Genomic DNA, 17,293 nt, shown 5'->3' on the forward strand with positions numbered 1-17,293 from the left:
AGATTATGACAGTGTATTATGTTATTTTAGATTTTCTGATTAGCAGTTTTACTCACAGAAAACTAAAATTTTGTTTTATATTGATATGTAGTTGTTTAAACTTCAAAATTAGTGGTCAGATTCTTCAGGGCTACCCAAATAATTCACAGAAATCTCAGAATATGTCATATACATTAAAAATATGCACAAGGAATCAGGTGTGTTTGGAGTGAGTCTGAAATTCCAGAACTCAGGAGGCAGAGGCAGGGAGATGGGGAATATGAGGCCAGCCTGGGCTACATAGTGAGACCATTTAAAAAAAAATGCCAAAGTAAAAAATGAGGAGTAAGTGCAAAATATGCTGGTATTTTGTGGAGGATCAAAACACATTTTAACATTTAGTAATCAGAACAGTTCTTTAAGAAAAGGTATCAAAATCACTTCCCTATAGCTTAAAAACATTTTAATTATATATTTTAAGTGGTGATTATAATAATCTCAGTACCCAGTGAATTAAAATTAATATCGGTATTTCCAAAAATAAAATCATCTGGATATTAGACGTGGTAAAGTTCTTTTTAGTTTTGAACCTAAGAATTTTGAAAACATTTTTGTATTCCATGAAAAAAGTTATTTCCTTATTCATATTTGTCACACTTATATTTACCAAAAGGAAATATTAGATACGATGTATTTGTTAATTTTCTATCCAAAAGTTTGCTCTAATTCTTTCTGACAATGTTTCATTTCTTGAATAAGGAACAAATGACTGACAATGACAATTTTTAAACTTGGCATAAAGAGCCAACATGTTAATTTTATTTTTATCTTCGCTAATGAATATATTTTAAAGCCTTTGAGAAATAGCTGTATTTAATAGTAATTTGCAGAGACTCTACAACTAGATTATCTGGACTCCCCTTGTAAGCCTAACGCTTATTAGCTGGTAATCTAGGACAATTGATTCCTCATCTCTATTTCTCTTTTCTCAGCTATGAGAGGACATATCCACAGTACCTTTCTCTTAGTGCCTCAACCATAGTAAGCACTGTCTAATTACAAGTTATCATCATTATGATTTAAACAGATGATATTAATGTGCTGTCCTTCCTAAGTGACGTATAAGACTATAGTCTTTAGCAGCTCTTTGAGTTCTAGAAACAAATGGAGATGTGAATTACACTTAAATGGATAAATCAGTCCCTATTGTAAAATATTTATGATGGAGAAGATTCCTAGACAAACGTGTCATAGACAGCAGAATTAGAATAGACTATAATAAAATAATAAAATTTCACACAAAATATTAATACATTAAAAATTTTTTGGGTGGTGATTGATGGAGGGGGATATCATTTGAATTGGATTTTGAAGATAGAATTGTGATTGGCAGAAATTAGAAGGAAAGTAAGGGAAGTAGAGAGAAATTTTAGAGCAGATTGAAATAATGACAAATATCCTTGGGCAAAGAACATAAGTGGGGAATGGGAACAGGGTTCACAATGACAGTGGAAGTGTGACAGAAACTAGCTCAAGAAACTTCACAGCTATGCTGTTGAAATGCCATCTTCTAAGCAATGCAGAAGTCACTGAATTTGGGCATGACATACTTAGAATTGTAGTTTAGTGTGATTAATTTAGCAGAAGCAGCCTATTGGATGATGGAAGGACAAAGAGACTAGATCCGTGAAGCCACTAAGTAGCAGCTAGAGTTTGAAACCAGGCCCATCAGTCTTAGAAGACTGTGCTTTTCCACTGTGTCACATCATCAAGAACCTGGTGACTGCACGGAGTGAAGTTCTGGTCTCTCAAATTGGTTCAGTGTGTCATTACTTCTGCTAGTTAGGGCTTTTGTAATGAGGTGTTTCTTTCCTTTGGGTCTTACTCTCTGCATGACAGCATTTTATTCCAGCAATTCTTAGAGACCAGTGAAACAGTTAGTTGCTGGTGACAGTAGTGAAGAATTACTGACTAGTCCTACCAGGAGGAGTCCCCACTTTTTTTACTTATGTCCCAAGCTGTGACTCTAAGAGACTCCACTATTCAAGCAATAGATTAGTTTGTCTATGTCTATGTTCGGTCTTTATATTCTCTTGAAATCTGTACACATACAGATTTCAATTTTTTCTCTGGAAAATACCACTATTAGTTTATTTCCCTTTTCCTTTTCTATTCCATGAAGGCATCAGAAATGAATATAGTTATTTATTTAGGCTATATTTCCTGAGAACACATAGAATAGTTCATATTTAGTAATAAACTTTCAGTTTAGGAAGTATTGGAAGCAATTTTTCTCTAAGTGTCTAGATTTCAGCTTGTAATTTCTGAAATTACTCTCACCAGGGTATTTTTAAGTTAAAATTAAATGACCTGAGATGTGATAGTGATGTTAGAAAGTTTTGTTTATAAAAATAAGTATGCTCTTTCTCAATTCAAATCTATTGTATCAAAAGTGAAAAAATCTTGTAGTTTAGAATTTAATTTTTTATTGAGTGATGAAAGGCATTAAAACATAATTTGCGCATGAATGTTAGATGGTATTTCATATTAATAATTGCAGTTGAGTAAATTTTATCCATAAAAGAGGGCATACATCAGGCTACTAATGTGTGTGTAGTTATAATATTATTTGAGAGAATTGCTTTTTAGGATGACCCTTTCAGTACAGATTTTGTCTACAGACCAAAAGATTATAATTCTGACATAAAATGCTTGAATAATGACAGTCATTAATAAGTGCAAAGGCATAAATACAAAGACTGATAATGTGTGTGAGGTTAAAGACTACCATTTATAAGCCATTAGGATTATTTTAATGTTCTATTTTAAAAATATATTTTAATTATCACTATAGGATGTATTAAATTAAAATGTGCATTGATGGATCCTGGTACTATACATAAATATAAAATATAGAAAGAAAAATTAAAATATAAATAAACATTTTTTAGAGTAATAGAAGTAGAAAGACAATATTAGATAAAGTTATAATAAGGTCTTAGTCACCTAAATATATTCTGTGAAGATAGATTATATTAACTGGATTGTTTATTTATTTTTAAGTAAAAGGGAAATGTCTTAGGCAGTTAAATTCTCCCTTCTTTGTTAATTTGTTTTCAGTCCTCTAAATCTCTGACTGTTGTAATATCTTGTAACAATAAGCTGTTAAATCCTTAATTCTAGTATAATCATGAAACTCGATAGGGAGTCCAAACATTACTTTGTAATTTAATTTATCTATCTTATTTTTCTCCTTTGAGATATGCAAGAATAGAAAATGACCTGATAATGTGCAGTGAAACAATTAAATTATATTGTGCAGATATTGTGATGAAATGATGTGTATTTAACCTTTTGCTTTTTGTACCTTTTTTGGTACAGAGAATTTGGAAATAACATTATACCCTGTTGTTTAATTGCCTTTAAAAATGTTTTGTGCAGAACAAATAGCCTAATTTTATGAGGTTTTTTTTGTGGATGCTAAACTCTGGAGCAGAACCAAAAGACAGCCCGACAGCCAAAACAAATGAAGAAAATCATTTCCCTTACTAGCTTTACAGAACATTAATATGATGACTTAAATAACTTTCCATTTCCAGCAAAGTCTTTGTCATATTTTTCACCTCAGTTAACTTTTGGCTACAGTCCTGAGTCTGTTAAACTTTTAAACAAAAATCCAAACCAAACTTAACAACAAAATGTTAGTAAAATTTTTCAATGTATTGGATTTTGTTGTGGTGAGTGCTCATATTTTAATTTTTTTCTTATTCTCCCCCTTCCAATTACCCAGAGCAATCTGGTCAACATCTTTTTATCTGCCTTCAGTGATGTAAACAATTTTTAAAAGTTGGGATTATAGCCAGTATCCTACAGTATTTCCTTCCTTATTAAACTGGAAGTTTTTACTTATTTGACACTTGTTACAACATTTTCATATCAACAAATCTTACCTCTTAAACTTTACTGTGAGCTCCTTTAATGGATTGACTTTACAAATATGTGAAAAAGGTGTGTTGCTTGATACAAGCCAATGTCTGAGGTTGAATAAGCAGAGACTGTGCTTGAAGTATTGGTCAGACATTGATAATAAATCACTGCCTTGCTGTCTATAATTTATAGTCTAATAGGAGAGCTAAAATTAAACACACAAATCATTGTAGTCTTAGAGAAAATAAGAACACTACAGGGTGGGGGATCAAAGGAAAGAGAAATACTATGTTTAAAACAGTATCAGGAAAGGTTTTGTTTTGAACACTTTGTAAAATGTGTCTAAAAGAATACCTTTGTCATTTGTACAGCAATTGCCACTGTTAGGTTTGCTGCTAGGATTAATGCATTTTCTGACAATCCTAGAAAAGCCATTTATTATCCTCATCATCACAATATATATTATCTTCTGCTTGGGTGAAAACTGTGTAGGGTCTGAGGTAATACAAATTAGCCTGTCACAGTTTCATAGATGGTGTCAGAAAACATTTAACTCCTGGGTCAAAGACTAAGGACTCTATTACAAAGTCACAGCAGGCAGCAAGAGACTCGTGTTTCCATTAGTTTCCATGCCTGCTCAAGTCCCACAGGGGTACCGTACAGCACCCTTAGGTAGAAGCACACAGTGCACATTTGTTACATTTGAGGAACCTCAACTTAGAAAACCCTCAGTCTTTAAGGGGCTATTAGCAAATGTGTCCAGTCTTTGGTCAGGAAACAAATCTTCCATTTACCTGGGTTAGAGATTGTATCTGTATCTTTTGAAAAGATAGTCTGAAATAAAAGCCATCAAAAGATGTATAGAAATACTAAAGGGAATTACCCTTCAAAGTGTGTTTACACAATGCTGGAAATAATCATCATGAAACAAGGATTTAACAGAAGTTAGGCTTTTGTCTTTGGAAACACAGTTTATTTTTATTATTTTGTGTGGTACTGGGGTTTTGAACTCTGGGCTTCACTTTTGTTGGGTAGACACTCTACTCTTGAGCTGTCTCGAGCCCTAGAAAAACAGTCTCCAAAGAAGTCGTTGTTGTCAGTAATGAAGACAAAATGAATAAGAAGGGGTGATAATATTTTAATAAGAAGATCCTTGTATCTCAGAAGTATGTTAAGACTATTCCTTATTCTGAATTATGGATGAAGTATTCTCTAATTTATTCATATCCATAAGTGAAGTAGTCATGAAAATCTTTCCAATGACAGATGATCCTACAATGAGTTTACATTTTATTTTATGTGTACACACATATGTACATAAAGTCCATATATGTGCATATTCTAACATATTCACTTGAGTTACTTATGCATTCACAGTAAAATCATAATTCACAAGATAACTTAAATCTTAAGGTAGAATAGGTCTTAGAAAATCATCATAGAAATTTTATGCCTCAGTCTAATAACCTTTTATAAAATTATAAGTAGGTAAATTTATAATCACTGCAGCTTTACTGCATTGGATTAGAATTCATACCTAATAAGGTGCCAGTGAGTCCTCTTAGGGTTCAATAAACTTTAACTTTACCTGCCATTGAAATACTGATGTGATACCTTTCCTGAATCATATGTGAACCTTTGATGGATTCATTGCTAAAGTTAGAAACATCTATTGGAAGATTTTATGCATGTGTTTTAGTTTTTTTAGGAAGTTTTCATTTATAGCCCTACTTTTTTCTTGTGCTGCAATATAAAAAAAATCCATTTAAAATTTATATGCTGTACTGAGAAAGCTAAAAGAATACTTGATGCTGAGTACTGTTATTAGGAAACTCTTTGGGGCTCAATATACCAGTAATAATTTAGACTGAATAGTGGTTACCACTATGCTAATAAATCTAATAACATAAAGATGATTATAATGAAATATCATTGCCACCACCTTTATAAATTTCAGTGTTAGGAATACATCAGGACCTGGGTTTGGCTACACAATGTATGAATTAAGTGAATTATTTTATTTCTGAGTTAAGTGATGATCCTCTTACTTCAGGAATATAATTGCCTTACCTGGCATTTTATGAGGCATGTCTCTGACTTTAAAAAAAAAAAAGCTTAAATCTTGGACATATCTGAGATTCAGACATAAACATTAGGTCTCAAAACCTAAAATGTTTACAGGGATTGGTTGGATAAAAGAAAGCCTGAAATCAGTCAGGCAGTTCCTGTTCCACTGAAAGAAGACTTTGGTTGATAACTCCAGAGAACTATTACTACACACACCATGCATATGCCCAGTGTTGCATGTCTTTAGGTTATTTTTTTAAAGAAACCAGAAATCTGGATTTTTATACAGGATTTCTCAGTTTTGAATATTGGCCAAACTTTAAAAATAGTTAAATGATTTACTCCCTAAATTAAAAAGACCTCCAAGATCAGCAGCATCTAACATTTAGTTTGATAACCAGAATGTTGTTTTCAGGCTAACAAATGTAGCACAAAATGGGACAGTGATGGAAAAAAGAAGATGAAGCATTAAGAGACTTTTAGAGAATAAATTGCCATAGAGGGAAAAATTGTCCGAGTTACTCAAATAGGCCGAACAGAAATCTAAGAACAGATGAGAAATAAATTTACATAAATTAGATATATGTGTGCAAACAATACTATATACTTTATAAGACTATGTACAAACAAACAAAAAGCGGCCAGGAGCAGGATATAATAGCTGCATTCTGGAGGGATTTAGTATGCAGAGGAGGGTGGAAAAAGAAGGAAAAATAAATAATTAAAATAAGAAAGAGGCCTTTCCAGACCAATAGTGATAATGAGCCATGACTGGAGTGGTATCAAAAACTCAAAACTCTGTACCTAAGTTTATAAAGCAGAAGAAAAAGTAAAGTTATTAACACAATGTCTGGCACATAGCATGATGGAGTCTATAGCTTAAGTAAAAAGAGGATAAACTCTAAGAAAAGACAAAGATAAAGAAAACACTTTCCTCTAAAAATAAATATCAGAGACAGAAATTTGTGAAATAAGTCCTTATTGATTTCTGACTGTGATTCAGCAAAGCTCATAGGTACTGTTGGAGGAGAAAAACATGTACTTCATATATTTCCTTTCTTTAACAAAGAAGACAGCACACTTGAAATATAACTTCCTGAAGTCCAGTTGAAAACAAGTAGAACTAAATGATGTTTTTAATGACGGTCAATGATGCAATACAGTATATTACTGGATGTTGCATTATAAATCATCATTTGAAAATTTACTCATCCTTTAGCTTTTTGTGCACAGCAAATGTTCCATCCATCCCAGTTTCTCTGGTTGGTGGTAGAAATGCAGAAGAAACTCAAAGGGGGCCTGCTTGGAGGGGCAGACCAGTGGATTCAGGAGAAACACTGGAAAGCAGAGGTATTGTGGCAGGTTGAATATAGGGCTGATGAAAGTGTGAATGGCATCTATAAGCCTGAGACTTGAAGTGACACTCAAGAAAGATCAAGAAAAAGTTTAACATTAAATAAAAGCTCACAGATAAGTTTCCTAATTATGCAAATAATTATGTGAAGAAAATTAAATCTTATTTTAATTTCTTAGAAAATAGAACAAAATGGAAATGTATTGAATTGTAGAAGAAAATGCAATGGTCTTTTATTGTGGTTTATTTTTATATGCAGTTGCCATAATAGTACATTATCTTCTATTTCAGATACACTGGCCTAGTACAGCAGTAAAAATAGAAGAATGCATAATGAAAGGAAAAGATGCAGTAAGTGTTATTCATTGCAAATCAAACACATCATCAGTTATATTCCTGGTCAACCATAAAGGACTGAGTCACCATATTTGAACTTCAAAAGCACATACAGAATTTTGTTCATGAAGAAAAAACTATAAATGTATGCATATAACAAATGTATAGTTACATAAAACTAATTTCAATATATTGCTTAAGGGAACCACCAGGCCATCTAGTTCTAGATTTTTAAAAATATTTTAGTCAACTTGGATTTATAAATTCATGTACTAATGATTATTTTCTATCTATTTGGGAGAAAAATAAAGAATTTTTCTTTTCTTTTTGTTTGAGGAAAACCTCATTCTTTGTGAGATTTCACTTTGATTATTACAATGCAACAAATGAAGAAACAAAATGAGCTATGATACAAAGTTTGAGGAGACAAAAGTTGTAGACGACTGATTTCAAAGTGTTTTCATTGTTCTTTCCTAATATAAGACACAATATCCTATTTCTCCATAACTTCCATAAGTTCATGGATGGGAAAATGCTATGCACAACCTCACCCCTGACACACTGAAACAGGAGTGAAAGAACTTCAGGTGCTAGGGGTGGGAGGCTTATCTAATGAAACACATAGTATGGAAGGCAGCTTACATGTCCCCACTTAAAAGTGCACTTACCTTTTTGTATTTTAAGCAAGAAAAGAAATCCATGTAAATGACTAGCACACACATTATCTCAACTCCCAGTGCTCTAGCAATTGGATCATAGCCAAGGCCTGAGCAAACACATTCTCTGGCTGCCTTAGCACACAGCGTGATGCTGACTAATTGAACATATTCTTTAAGCCATGACTATCTAGACTCAACTGAGCCAAAATGTGGCCAAATTGGCTCACACTAAAATGTGACGGTGTGCCAATGGAGGAAAAGCAGGTGCTCAAAGTAGTGAAGATGGAATACTTTCACCATGGCTGGATGAGCAAATTCTCTTAACCATATGGTTAGTCCACAGAATAAAATGTTACAAGAAGGGGAAACTGAATAAATACATCAGTTTGTCCTGCACAATCAGCTTAGTGATCTTGGTGATGCGTTCCTCATTCTCGTCAAAGGCATGTTATCAAATTAATTACCAGTGAAATAGATCAGCTGGTCTGCCCATCTTAATGTTGTTATATGAGAGACCTTAAAACATTGAAATCACAATCTGTCCTTATAAACATTGCATTTACTCAAAATTGCATTACTGATCAAAGTAATAGGATTAGAAGGATTTAGTAGTTCTTTCATAATTTATTTTTAAGGAAATAGCATTAACCTAATTTGCTGAGAGGGTGTTGGCTACAATTAATGTAGCCAAATTGACTTTGAAGCATTTTAAAACACATTTTTCATTGAGCATATTGATCATAAAACTCACCTAGTGACTCTGTATTAAACGTTGTCAAGCACTATTCGATACTGTGATTAACTGGGCAATGCAACAATGTGTAAAATAAACGCTGTCCTCAAATAGCTTACATTTAAGCCAGTGTCATCAAACTAGAGCTCCTAAGCCAAACATGGCCTGCAACCAATTTTTGTAGTTTTATTGGGACACAGGCACACAACTCATTATTGTATTCTTACCTGTGGCTGCTATAGCTTCAGAGGTGAATAGTGGCAACAGAGATCAAATGGCCAACCAAACTGAAGACATTTATGATCTGAGCCTATCTATCTATCTATCATCTATCTATCTATCTATATAAAATTGTTGATCCTGGGACTGTAATCTTACAGTAGTTTTATAAAAAATGTTATTTATTTTTTTTCTTTTATTATTCATATGTGCATATAAGGCTTGGGTCATTTCTCCCCCCTGCCCCCACCCCCTCCCTTACCACCCACTCCACCCCCTCCCTCTCCCCCCCACCCCCTCAATACCCAGCAGAAACTATTTTGCCCTTATTTCTAAAAAAAAATGTTATTTCTATTGATTAGTTTTCTATGTATTTACTTGAAAATTATCTCTAAATGTGCTTTATGTAAATTTGTGCTTTTGAGGCTTATGTTCCAAAATGTCAAAATTCTGCAATGCCCTAAAGTCTACATGTTTCCTTATGAATAATGAAGTTTTTTCTAGTTACTGTCTTTCTGATTTTATGCTGATTCACTGTTTATATTACACATAAAATAATAGCATTGGGAATAACTTAATTATACAGAAGAACATATTGCCATGCAATTCTTTTTGTTTGAATATATTCCTGAGCATTTCTCTTTTTGTTCTTCAATTGTGATCTACAATACAAGAAAAATGAATTAATTCCTTTATAAAATGTAATGCACATTTCACTGCTAACTAAAATGTGTATGTCAGTCACCCCAGCTTCTTTTTACCTAGGTCCTTGTCATCTTTTCCTCCACCTCTCTTTCCGCATCCACCCCAGGCAGACTTACAGTGAAACAAGATTTCTAGGGTTAGGAAAAATAAAAATTCAAAAATTGGTTATACTAATCAACTTTTTCCTTTCTGATCCTGCTTTAGAGTGAATGTGCAAATTATGTTCGGGTTTTGCATCACTATAATAGGACACACCTTCTGACTTGTGGTACTGGAGCGTTTGACCCACTTTGTGCCTTCATTAGAGTTGGATACCACTTGGAGGTAAGAGAGTTTCCTTCTTTGCTGTCTATAAAAGTGACACTTGGAATGACTGTTTTAAAAGAAAGGATGTATTTCTTCCCAGGAAAGATGAAAGTATTTGGATATACTGATTTAGTTTGCTTAAGTCAGAGAAATAATTTCTCTGAGCCCTTAAAACCCTTGCCAGCTCTAAATACATAATGTGATTTTCTATTCACCAATTTTATTTGTTCAATTTCCACTTAAAAAGCATTTACATATATATGTATATATATATTCTTATGAACTTATCCATCAAACTGCAATGTATGTGTGTGTGCATATAGACATAGGTTCAAACAAATATGCAGTTCACATAAATAAAATGCTTTATGTAGTACTTTACAGAGGACATGCAAAGACTTGGATGTTTTATTTACTTTGTCCTAGCCAGGTGAGGTAGGAAGCTCAGGAGAGGAAAGATTTTAGAATGACTGAAAATAGATATCAGTGGGAGAAAGTTATACACTGCCTTCCTGAAGACCCCACCACCAGGTGGTACAGTATGATATAGTAATGAAAGCAATTTGCAAGTTATTTCTAAAGACAACATGGAGAACATGGAAGAAGTTCTGAGCAGAGTACTTGGTTGTCATGGCATTAATAACACAGGATTAATTTAAGCAGGGAAAAATGAAAAGCAGAAATTTGAGGAGATTGTTAGGAGTCTTCTCCAGAGACCATGAGGCTATTATTTATTACCAGTGTTGCAATAGCAAATAGCAAAGCATTGGAAGAGTGTATATAACAGTATAACAGAGAGTGAGCAGACAGAGAGAAGCTTGCTATGATCATGATAGTAGGAATTCAGAATCACACGTATGAAAAGAAAATGAAGTTTTAAATATCAACAATACTACAGAGAGCACAGTTTTGCTAAGGGAATAGGTATTAAGGAGAATTAGATGTAGCTGAATGGTGACAAAATAATGGCAATAATATTGTCTACTTAATGGCAGTCATATTGTACATTTAATAAAATAGTTAAGGAAACAATATGGGGAAGGTATAGGAGTGTTGAAAGAAGATTTTTATTAGTAAAGCAGATAGAGAAAACTTCAATTGTTTATCAAGTAACGGGATAATCTTACTTGCCTTCTTGGAGATAAAGAGGGCTAGGTGAGGTTCCAGGGAGGAGACCACAGGATACTCACTGGCATCTGTTGACAGTTGGATATAATGGGCTATTTTTCAAGAGACAGAGAGACCTGAAATAGAAGTATAGTTTTGATAATTTATTGTGTGTGTTTGTGTGTGTGTGTGTGTAGGTGTTTGCATGAAAACTAAAATCTTTAGACATGGTATCATTGCCTAGAAGGAGAATTTGAGTAAAAAGAGAAAATAGCTAAATATAGAACCCAAGAGAACCAATATTTGTAGGTTGGCAGAGGAGGAATCCCACAAAGGTTAGTGAGGAGTGACTAGGAGGACGTAAAGGACAATAGAAGAGTGAAAAAGCACCAAATGAGAGGATGGCTGCAAAAGTTTGAAATCTCACAGGGTCCAGTGTCCGTCATACCAAGAAAGTCTTCGGAAGCATTTAGGAGTAGTGTTTCACTGGAATCTGAATGCACACCATGGTCTTCTAGAATAAAGGACTGAAGCCAACTTTTTCAAGTCACTTTTATCTTTCTTCATTTCATTAATTTAAATTTTTAACTAAGGTATTAAATAAACACAAAAAGTAAACAGATTGTAAATGTATTTCTATATCTTTAAAAAAATTTACCCCGATACCACACACAGGAAATCAATGTGAGTCAATGCCCTGTATAGCTATCCTTATCTCAACCAGCAAAACCCCTTGTTCCTTCCTATTATTGCTTATACTCTCTCTACAACAAAATTAGAGATAAGGGCAAAATAGTTTCTGCTGGGTATTGAGGGGGGGAGCGGGAGGGGGCGGAGTGGGTGGTAAGGGAGGGGGTGGGGGCAGGGGGGAGAAATGAACCAAGCCTTGTATGCACATATGAATAATAAAAGAAAAATGAAAAAAAAAAAATTTACCCCGATAAACTAGCATCCAGACCAAATAATTTATTTTATATATTTTCTTTTATTTTCACCTTTTTTTCTCATAAGACATAAAATCTTGTATTTATTTTTCTTATTCCCTTTTAGTTTATCCTCCTTTTTACCATTTTTTAAATTTTGAAGTCTTTCTTGAGTTCTGTCATGTCACCTTGAGGTTTTTTTTACCTTTGATCTATGTTTTGCTTTCATTCTATCATTTTCTTAATTTATTTTAGTTTTTAATGAAAGTCTAAGTTACATTCCTTATACATTTCCTGGCATGTCTTTTGATGTGGTAAAGTTATTATGTTCCTTACTCTTTTTTTCTATAATATTGTGCTGGAGTTAACTGGAAACTTTTTCTATTAGCTTTTTATTAAACTTTTAAAAAGGGAGTGTAGGTCTGAACAGATTTCTAGCTTTACATTTTAGAGCTTACCATTCTGCTTTGTGTTGTGAAATGGTAAGAATTATGAATACACACAGGTACACACACAGACACACACTCTCTCTCGGATATCACTCCTCCCCTTTAATATGGATATTTTTTTCCCTAACCTTCTTTATGAGTTCTTGTATAATCTGTATTGTACTCAGCAGTTTCTTCTGGGTAAGGGTGTTGACCTACTGATTTTGAGAATGCATCTTTCTCATAGACCCCTGGCTTTTACCTAGAGATGAATTAACTTCTGTCAGTGAGCACTTGGAAATTTGAGTTTTTCCTTCTCAAGTCTGAAAATATCTGGCTGCTTCCCTCTGCTTTCTCTTATGAGAAACTAATGCCATTTGTGATTTGTGGCTATCGTAAGTTCATCTACACACCTTCACATTTGAGGGCTCCTGAAGATGTCCTGAAAGTTAATTCTCCTACAGGTGTTGTTAGTGAGATTTGATTCTGCCTTCCTAGGTCATCCCTTCATTTTTATGAAGGAATTTAGGGAAAGAAAAATGCATGCCTCTACTGCTTTTCTCTCAAAAGTCTTAAAATAACTTTTAAAAGTAAAATACCATGCAGAAATAAAATATTACATTTATAGAAGTGTGTATCTACCTCTATTTTTGCTCATGTCTCAAGGAAAACAGAATTATGTGGTAAATGTAGAGGTCCACACAATAAAAAGCAGAGGTGCAGGTTTAAAACATAAATTTGTAGAGAACTGGCAAAGGCCTTGGAATTCCTGCAAAACTGAAATGGCTTTCATTACTTAATTGCTTTCTCTAGAACAGAATGACTTTAGCACAATGATATTAGCTTGTTACTATTTGTGTTAGCTGTCTGTGTTTCATAACTACCAAAACCAGTCACTCAAAACAAGTGTTTAAAGAAGCCACTCTAAACAACAAATGTTTATTATCTCATAGTTTTTATGGGACAGGAGCCCAGGCACTGCTTAGTCAAGGTCTCACCAGCACTGAGTGGAAGGTGTTGCCTGAGTTGTGATCTTTCCAGAACTCATGGTCTTGTTCTATGTTTATGCTGCTACTGTAGAATTTGCTTCCTTTCAGTTGTTGGAACCAAGTCCCCGCTTTCCTTGAAGGAGATCAGCCAGGGGCTGTGCTCAGCTCCTGGAGACCTTTGGCAGTTCTTTTGTGTGTAGGCCTTATCCTGGCATGTCAGTGTATTCTCCTAGGCCAGCTGGAGAATAGTTCTGCCCAGTTGACTAAGAGGGCCTCATCTGTTGTGACTTTCTTATATAACTTTAATAAGCTTTATAACTTATAACGTCCATGAGAATGACTGTCCCATCACCTCCTGCCAGACAAAGAACTATAATCTAGGAGAAATTTCCAACCATTTCACAGGTCACACCCATAACTGAGGGAAAGAGTTTGTTTAGGGCATCTCTCTCCTTGAGAACAAGAGTGGGACTCTTCACTGCTGTTAGCATTCTGTCTATCTTATAACCATCCTTTGCATCTTTTACATGTGAAAGGAAGATTATATTAGTACAAGTGTTTTTAGAGGAGGTTTCTGAAGAGACAAGGCAAAGGCACAGAGTGAAGAGTCAAAAATGAAATCATTCATGTTTGAACTTTGTCTACAGCTCTCCTCCTAAAAAAGAAGACTGCATTCTTCCTTACAAGTACCTTGCAAGATTGAGTTATGAATGTATGGGTGATTTCCAGAATTTGCAGGCCCTAACATGGGAAAATTTGATTGCTTTTGAGGGCATATATTTTTGAATGCAGACTGCTGTCATATTTTATAAGTATCAAGTATATTTTAAGTATAATTTTATTTAAAGCATATTTATGTCACTTTTTAAGTATGTGGACTAAATTAGTCATGCAAATGTATTTTGCACCAGAGAAAATTAAAAATGAACTTTAGGATTTTCAGCATATGATTTTGATATGTTTCCTCTACTGTATAAAGTAGCATTTCAGCTATTTAAGTTTGAATGTTACTGACTTTGAAATCATAAGGGGTATATATACTTCTAGGAAAGTATGAATCTTTTTGGAAATATGTTAGAAACTATACCCAAATACTATTCTTATCAATGCACATTTGAACTTTTTAGACTGGAAATGATTTATTTTCCTACTATTTACAGTCTCCATAAATATTTTGTAATGTATAAAATAGTACAAAGATTTCTATGTAGACACAGCAGTGTTCTAACCTTTTAGGATCATGTGTTTTAAAAATTATACCATGGTTCCCTTTAAAGCTAGAAACCTTAGTGTCAGCTAATAGTGAAAAAAATGTGATTTCAAAATAGATGGAAACCTGGATGTTACAAATATATAGTTTTTTATTAGATAGGTTTTTCTCATAGGTATTTTATCAATGTTTGTTTCTTGACAGATTAATTGTTTCTGCTTTGAGTACAGAGTAAAAATTCCATTATAGTAGCCATGAATTACCTGTAACAATTCCAGAAATTTAAAAAAATTGTCCATCAGGGTTATGTGATTGATAGTAGATTCTGATTTATACAACTGAGATCAATACAGCCACGCACTTAATATCCTTTGTGTTTTACAAGGAAATATGAACATTTTGATTTAAGAGATTATTTTTCTTAGTATCACTTACTCTGAACCCAAAAAATTCTAAAGATTTCAAATTTGTTCTTTCAATGAGTTTCTGTTTGATCTCTGTTTACTTCTGTTTGTCTGTTTGAGATGATCAATACTGCACAATACACTCAAAGGTAGCAATTTAAATATAATTTGTAAAAGTCAAATGGCTATTTGAATAGAATTAATATAGGAAAGTGTGAATTTTCATGGGTGACATTTATATTTTAGGTAAATTTTGTATATTAAGTTAGCACTTGATTAAAAAATTAAAGTATACAATTTATACCAGGATATTTTTATAAATCATATTGGTTACATGTTATGAAGGGTATCATTTCCTGATCCATTTGTATAATAATAGTAGATAGAAATGTTTTATTGATTTAAAAGTTATGGTTTCTTTTAATATTCTCATTTTGAGTAAGTGATTAGAAGGTAATGAGTATCCCTTTATGAAGTTAGGTTTATGTTTTGTTTTCATCTCAGTCTATGACTTTTTCATTTTGTGAACTGATACATATGCATGTGTTGACTGGAAATGTAATAGAGATTAAGGACAATCAAAATGGAAATTATTTAACAATAACATTTATTTTAAATAGGGAGAACAAGAGCAGATATTACATGTTAAATGTAGAAGAGGAAATTATTTATAATAAAATACAAAAAAAACAAAAAAAACTTGATTAGGCTATTTCAAATCTCATATCACATCATATTAAGATTTTTTACTTATAAATTAGGATTGGAAGACTATATAGTAACCAATATTTTAAAAGAAATTATTCATCTTGTTGAGTGCGATGTCAGTTATTTTCTACATTGTTTCTTTTGTTTTCTTTACTTGAAATCAAAAGATATTCTTCAGTGCGGCTGATAGAAAAGGCAATGTTATCATCCCTGAAGCATTAAAATCTGTGCATAGCACTTCTTCAGAGGCTTGCAGCCTATTATTTTGTGATTTTTAAATCCCCAGTGTTATTTTAAAATGTCTCAAAACAGAAGGATTGTTCCCTCAGTCCTCCCGTCAATCTTGTTAGTGAAAGCTGGTTAAGTGACATTCTGATGAGAAAGAAAACAGGATCCTTGTGCTAGGTTTTGCTTGAGAATGATTACATTAACCTACTGAAAAGATGGACAGACACCGACAAACGTCACGTAAGTCTCACTCTTCCACAGACCTTGTGTGTGTGTGGTATTTTGTGTGAAACCTTACCCTCAGCAGCATGAACTGTGAGCAAAGAGAAGGCCAGAGAGAAACAGAGAGAAGCCTGTGCTGCTGACCAGCTCTCCTGTAGACCGCTGGAGGGTGAAGGTCCAAGGGAGGCTCATGTTGAACGAGAACTGCAGCTAATTAAAGCACTAGCAGATGTAATCCTCAGGGAGTTGTACTGTAAGAATTTTTTTTCCACTTAAAAAATATTAATACCTGGAAGGAATCAATAAAACAAAAAGTGAAAGTTCTCCAGTGCCCACCCATCTCTTTAAACAGTGGCACTTCTAATTCTGATTTTGTTGATTTGTACTCAGAATATTTCATGGGCATTCACACACACACACACACACACACACACACACACACACACAATTCATTTAAATGGCTGCCTAGTAAGAATAAACTATAATGCACTTAATTAAGTGATTTATTTTTAAACTGTTAACCCTGAGGCTGCATTGAACCAGAAGAAGGAGTGGTGTGCCCTTTTGGGCACCTAAAGGGCAAATGAGCTGCTCATGGCTGTAGCCCAGCAAGCATTCACATCTCGTTTGATCAAACGTTATAAACTTGCAGCCATATGCCCAATTCAGCTCACAGATGTGCTTTGTTTGTCACAGCCAGTGTTTCTTGTTTGTTTTCTTTTAAAGAGCTTACATTTAAAAACCAGTTGGTGTCACATAGTAAATTGTGATTTCCATTGGACCCACATG

The 17,293-nt window shown here is 33.7% G+C and overlaps 1 protein-coding gene across 4 annotated transcripts in view; it reads left to right on the forward strand.

The window, feature by feature from the left end:
* The window catches only part of Sema3e (semaphorin 3E), a 275,022-nt gene that overhangs the window by 163,596 nt on the left and 94,133 nt on the right, over window positions 1–17,293 (forward strand). For all 4 annotated transcript variants that reach the window (XM_020155039.2, XM_074064864.1, XM_074064865.1 and 1 more), the window contains exons 3-4: window positions 7,619–7,678; window positions 10,184–10,303. In XM_020155039.2, the coding sequence (XP_020010628.2) occupies window positions 7,619–7,678; window positions 10,184–10,303 (180 nt within the window). The remainder of the gene's footprint in view (window positions 1–7,618; window positions 7,679–10,183; window positions 10,304–17,293) is intronic.

The sequence above is a fragment of the Castor canadensis genome, chromosome 2, assembly GCF_047511655.1.
Source record: "Castor canadensis chromosome 2, mCasCan1.hap1v2, whole genome shotgun sequence".
Classification (NCBI taxonomy): Eukaryota; Metazoa; Chordata; class Mammalia; order Rodentia; family Castoridae; genus Castor; species Castor canadensis.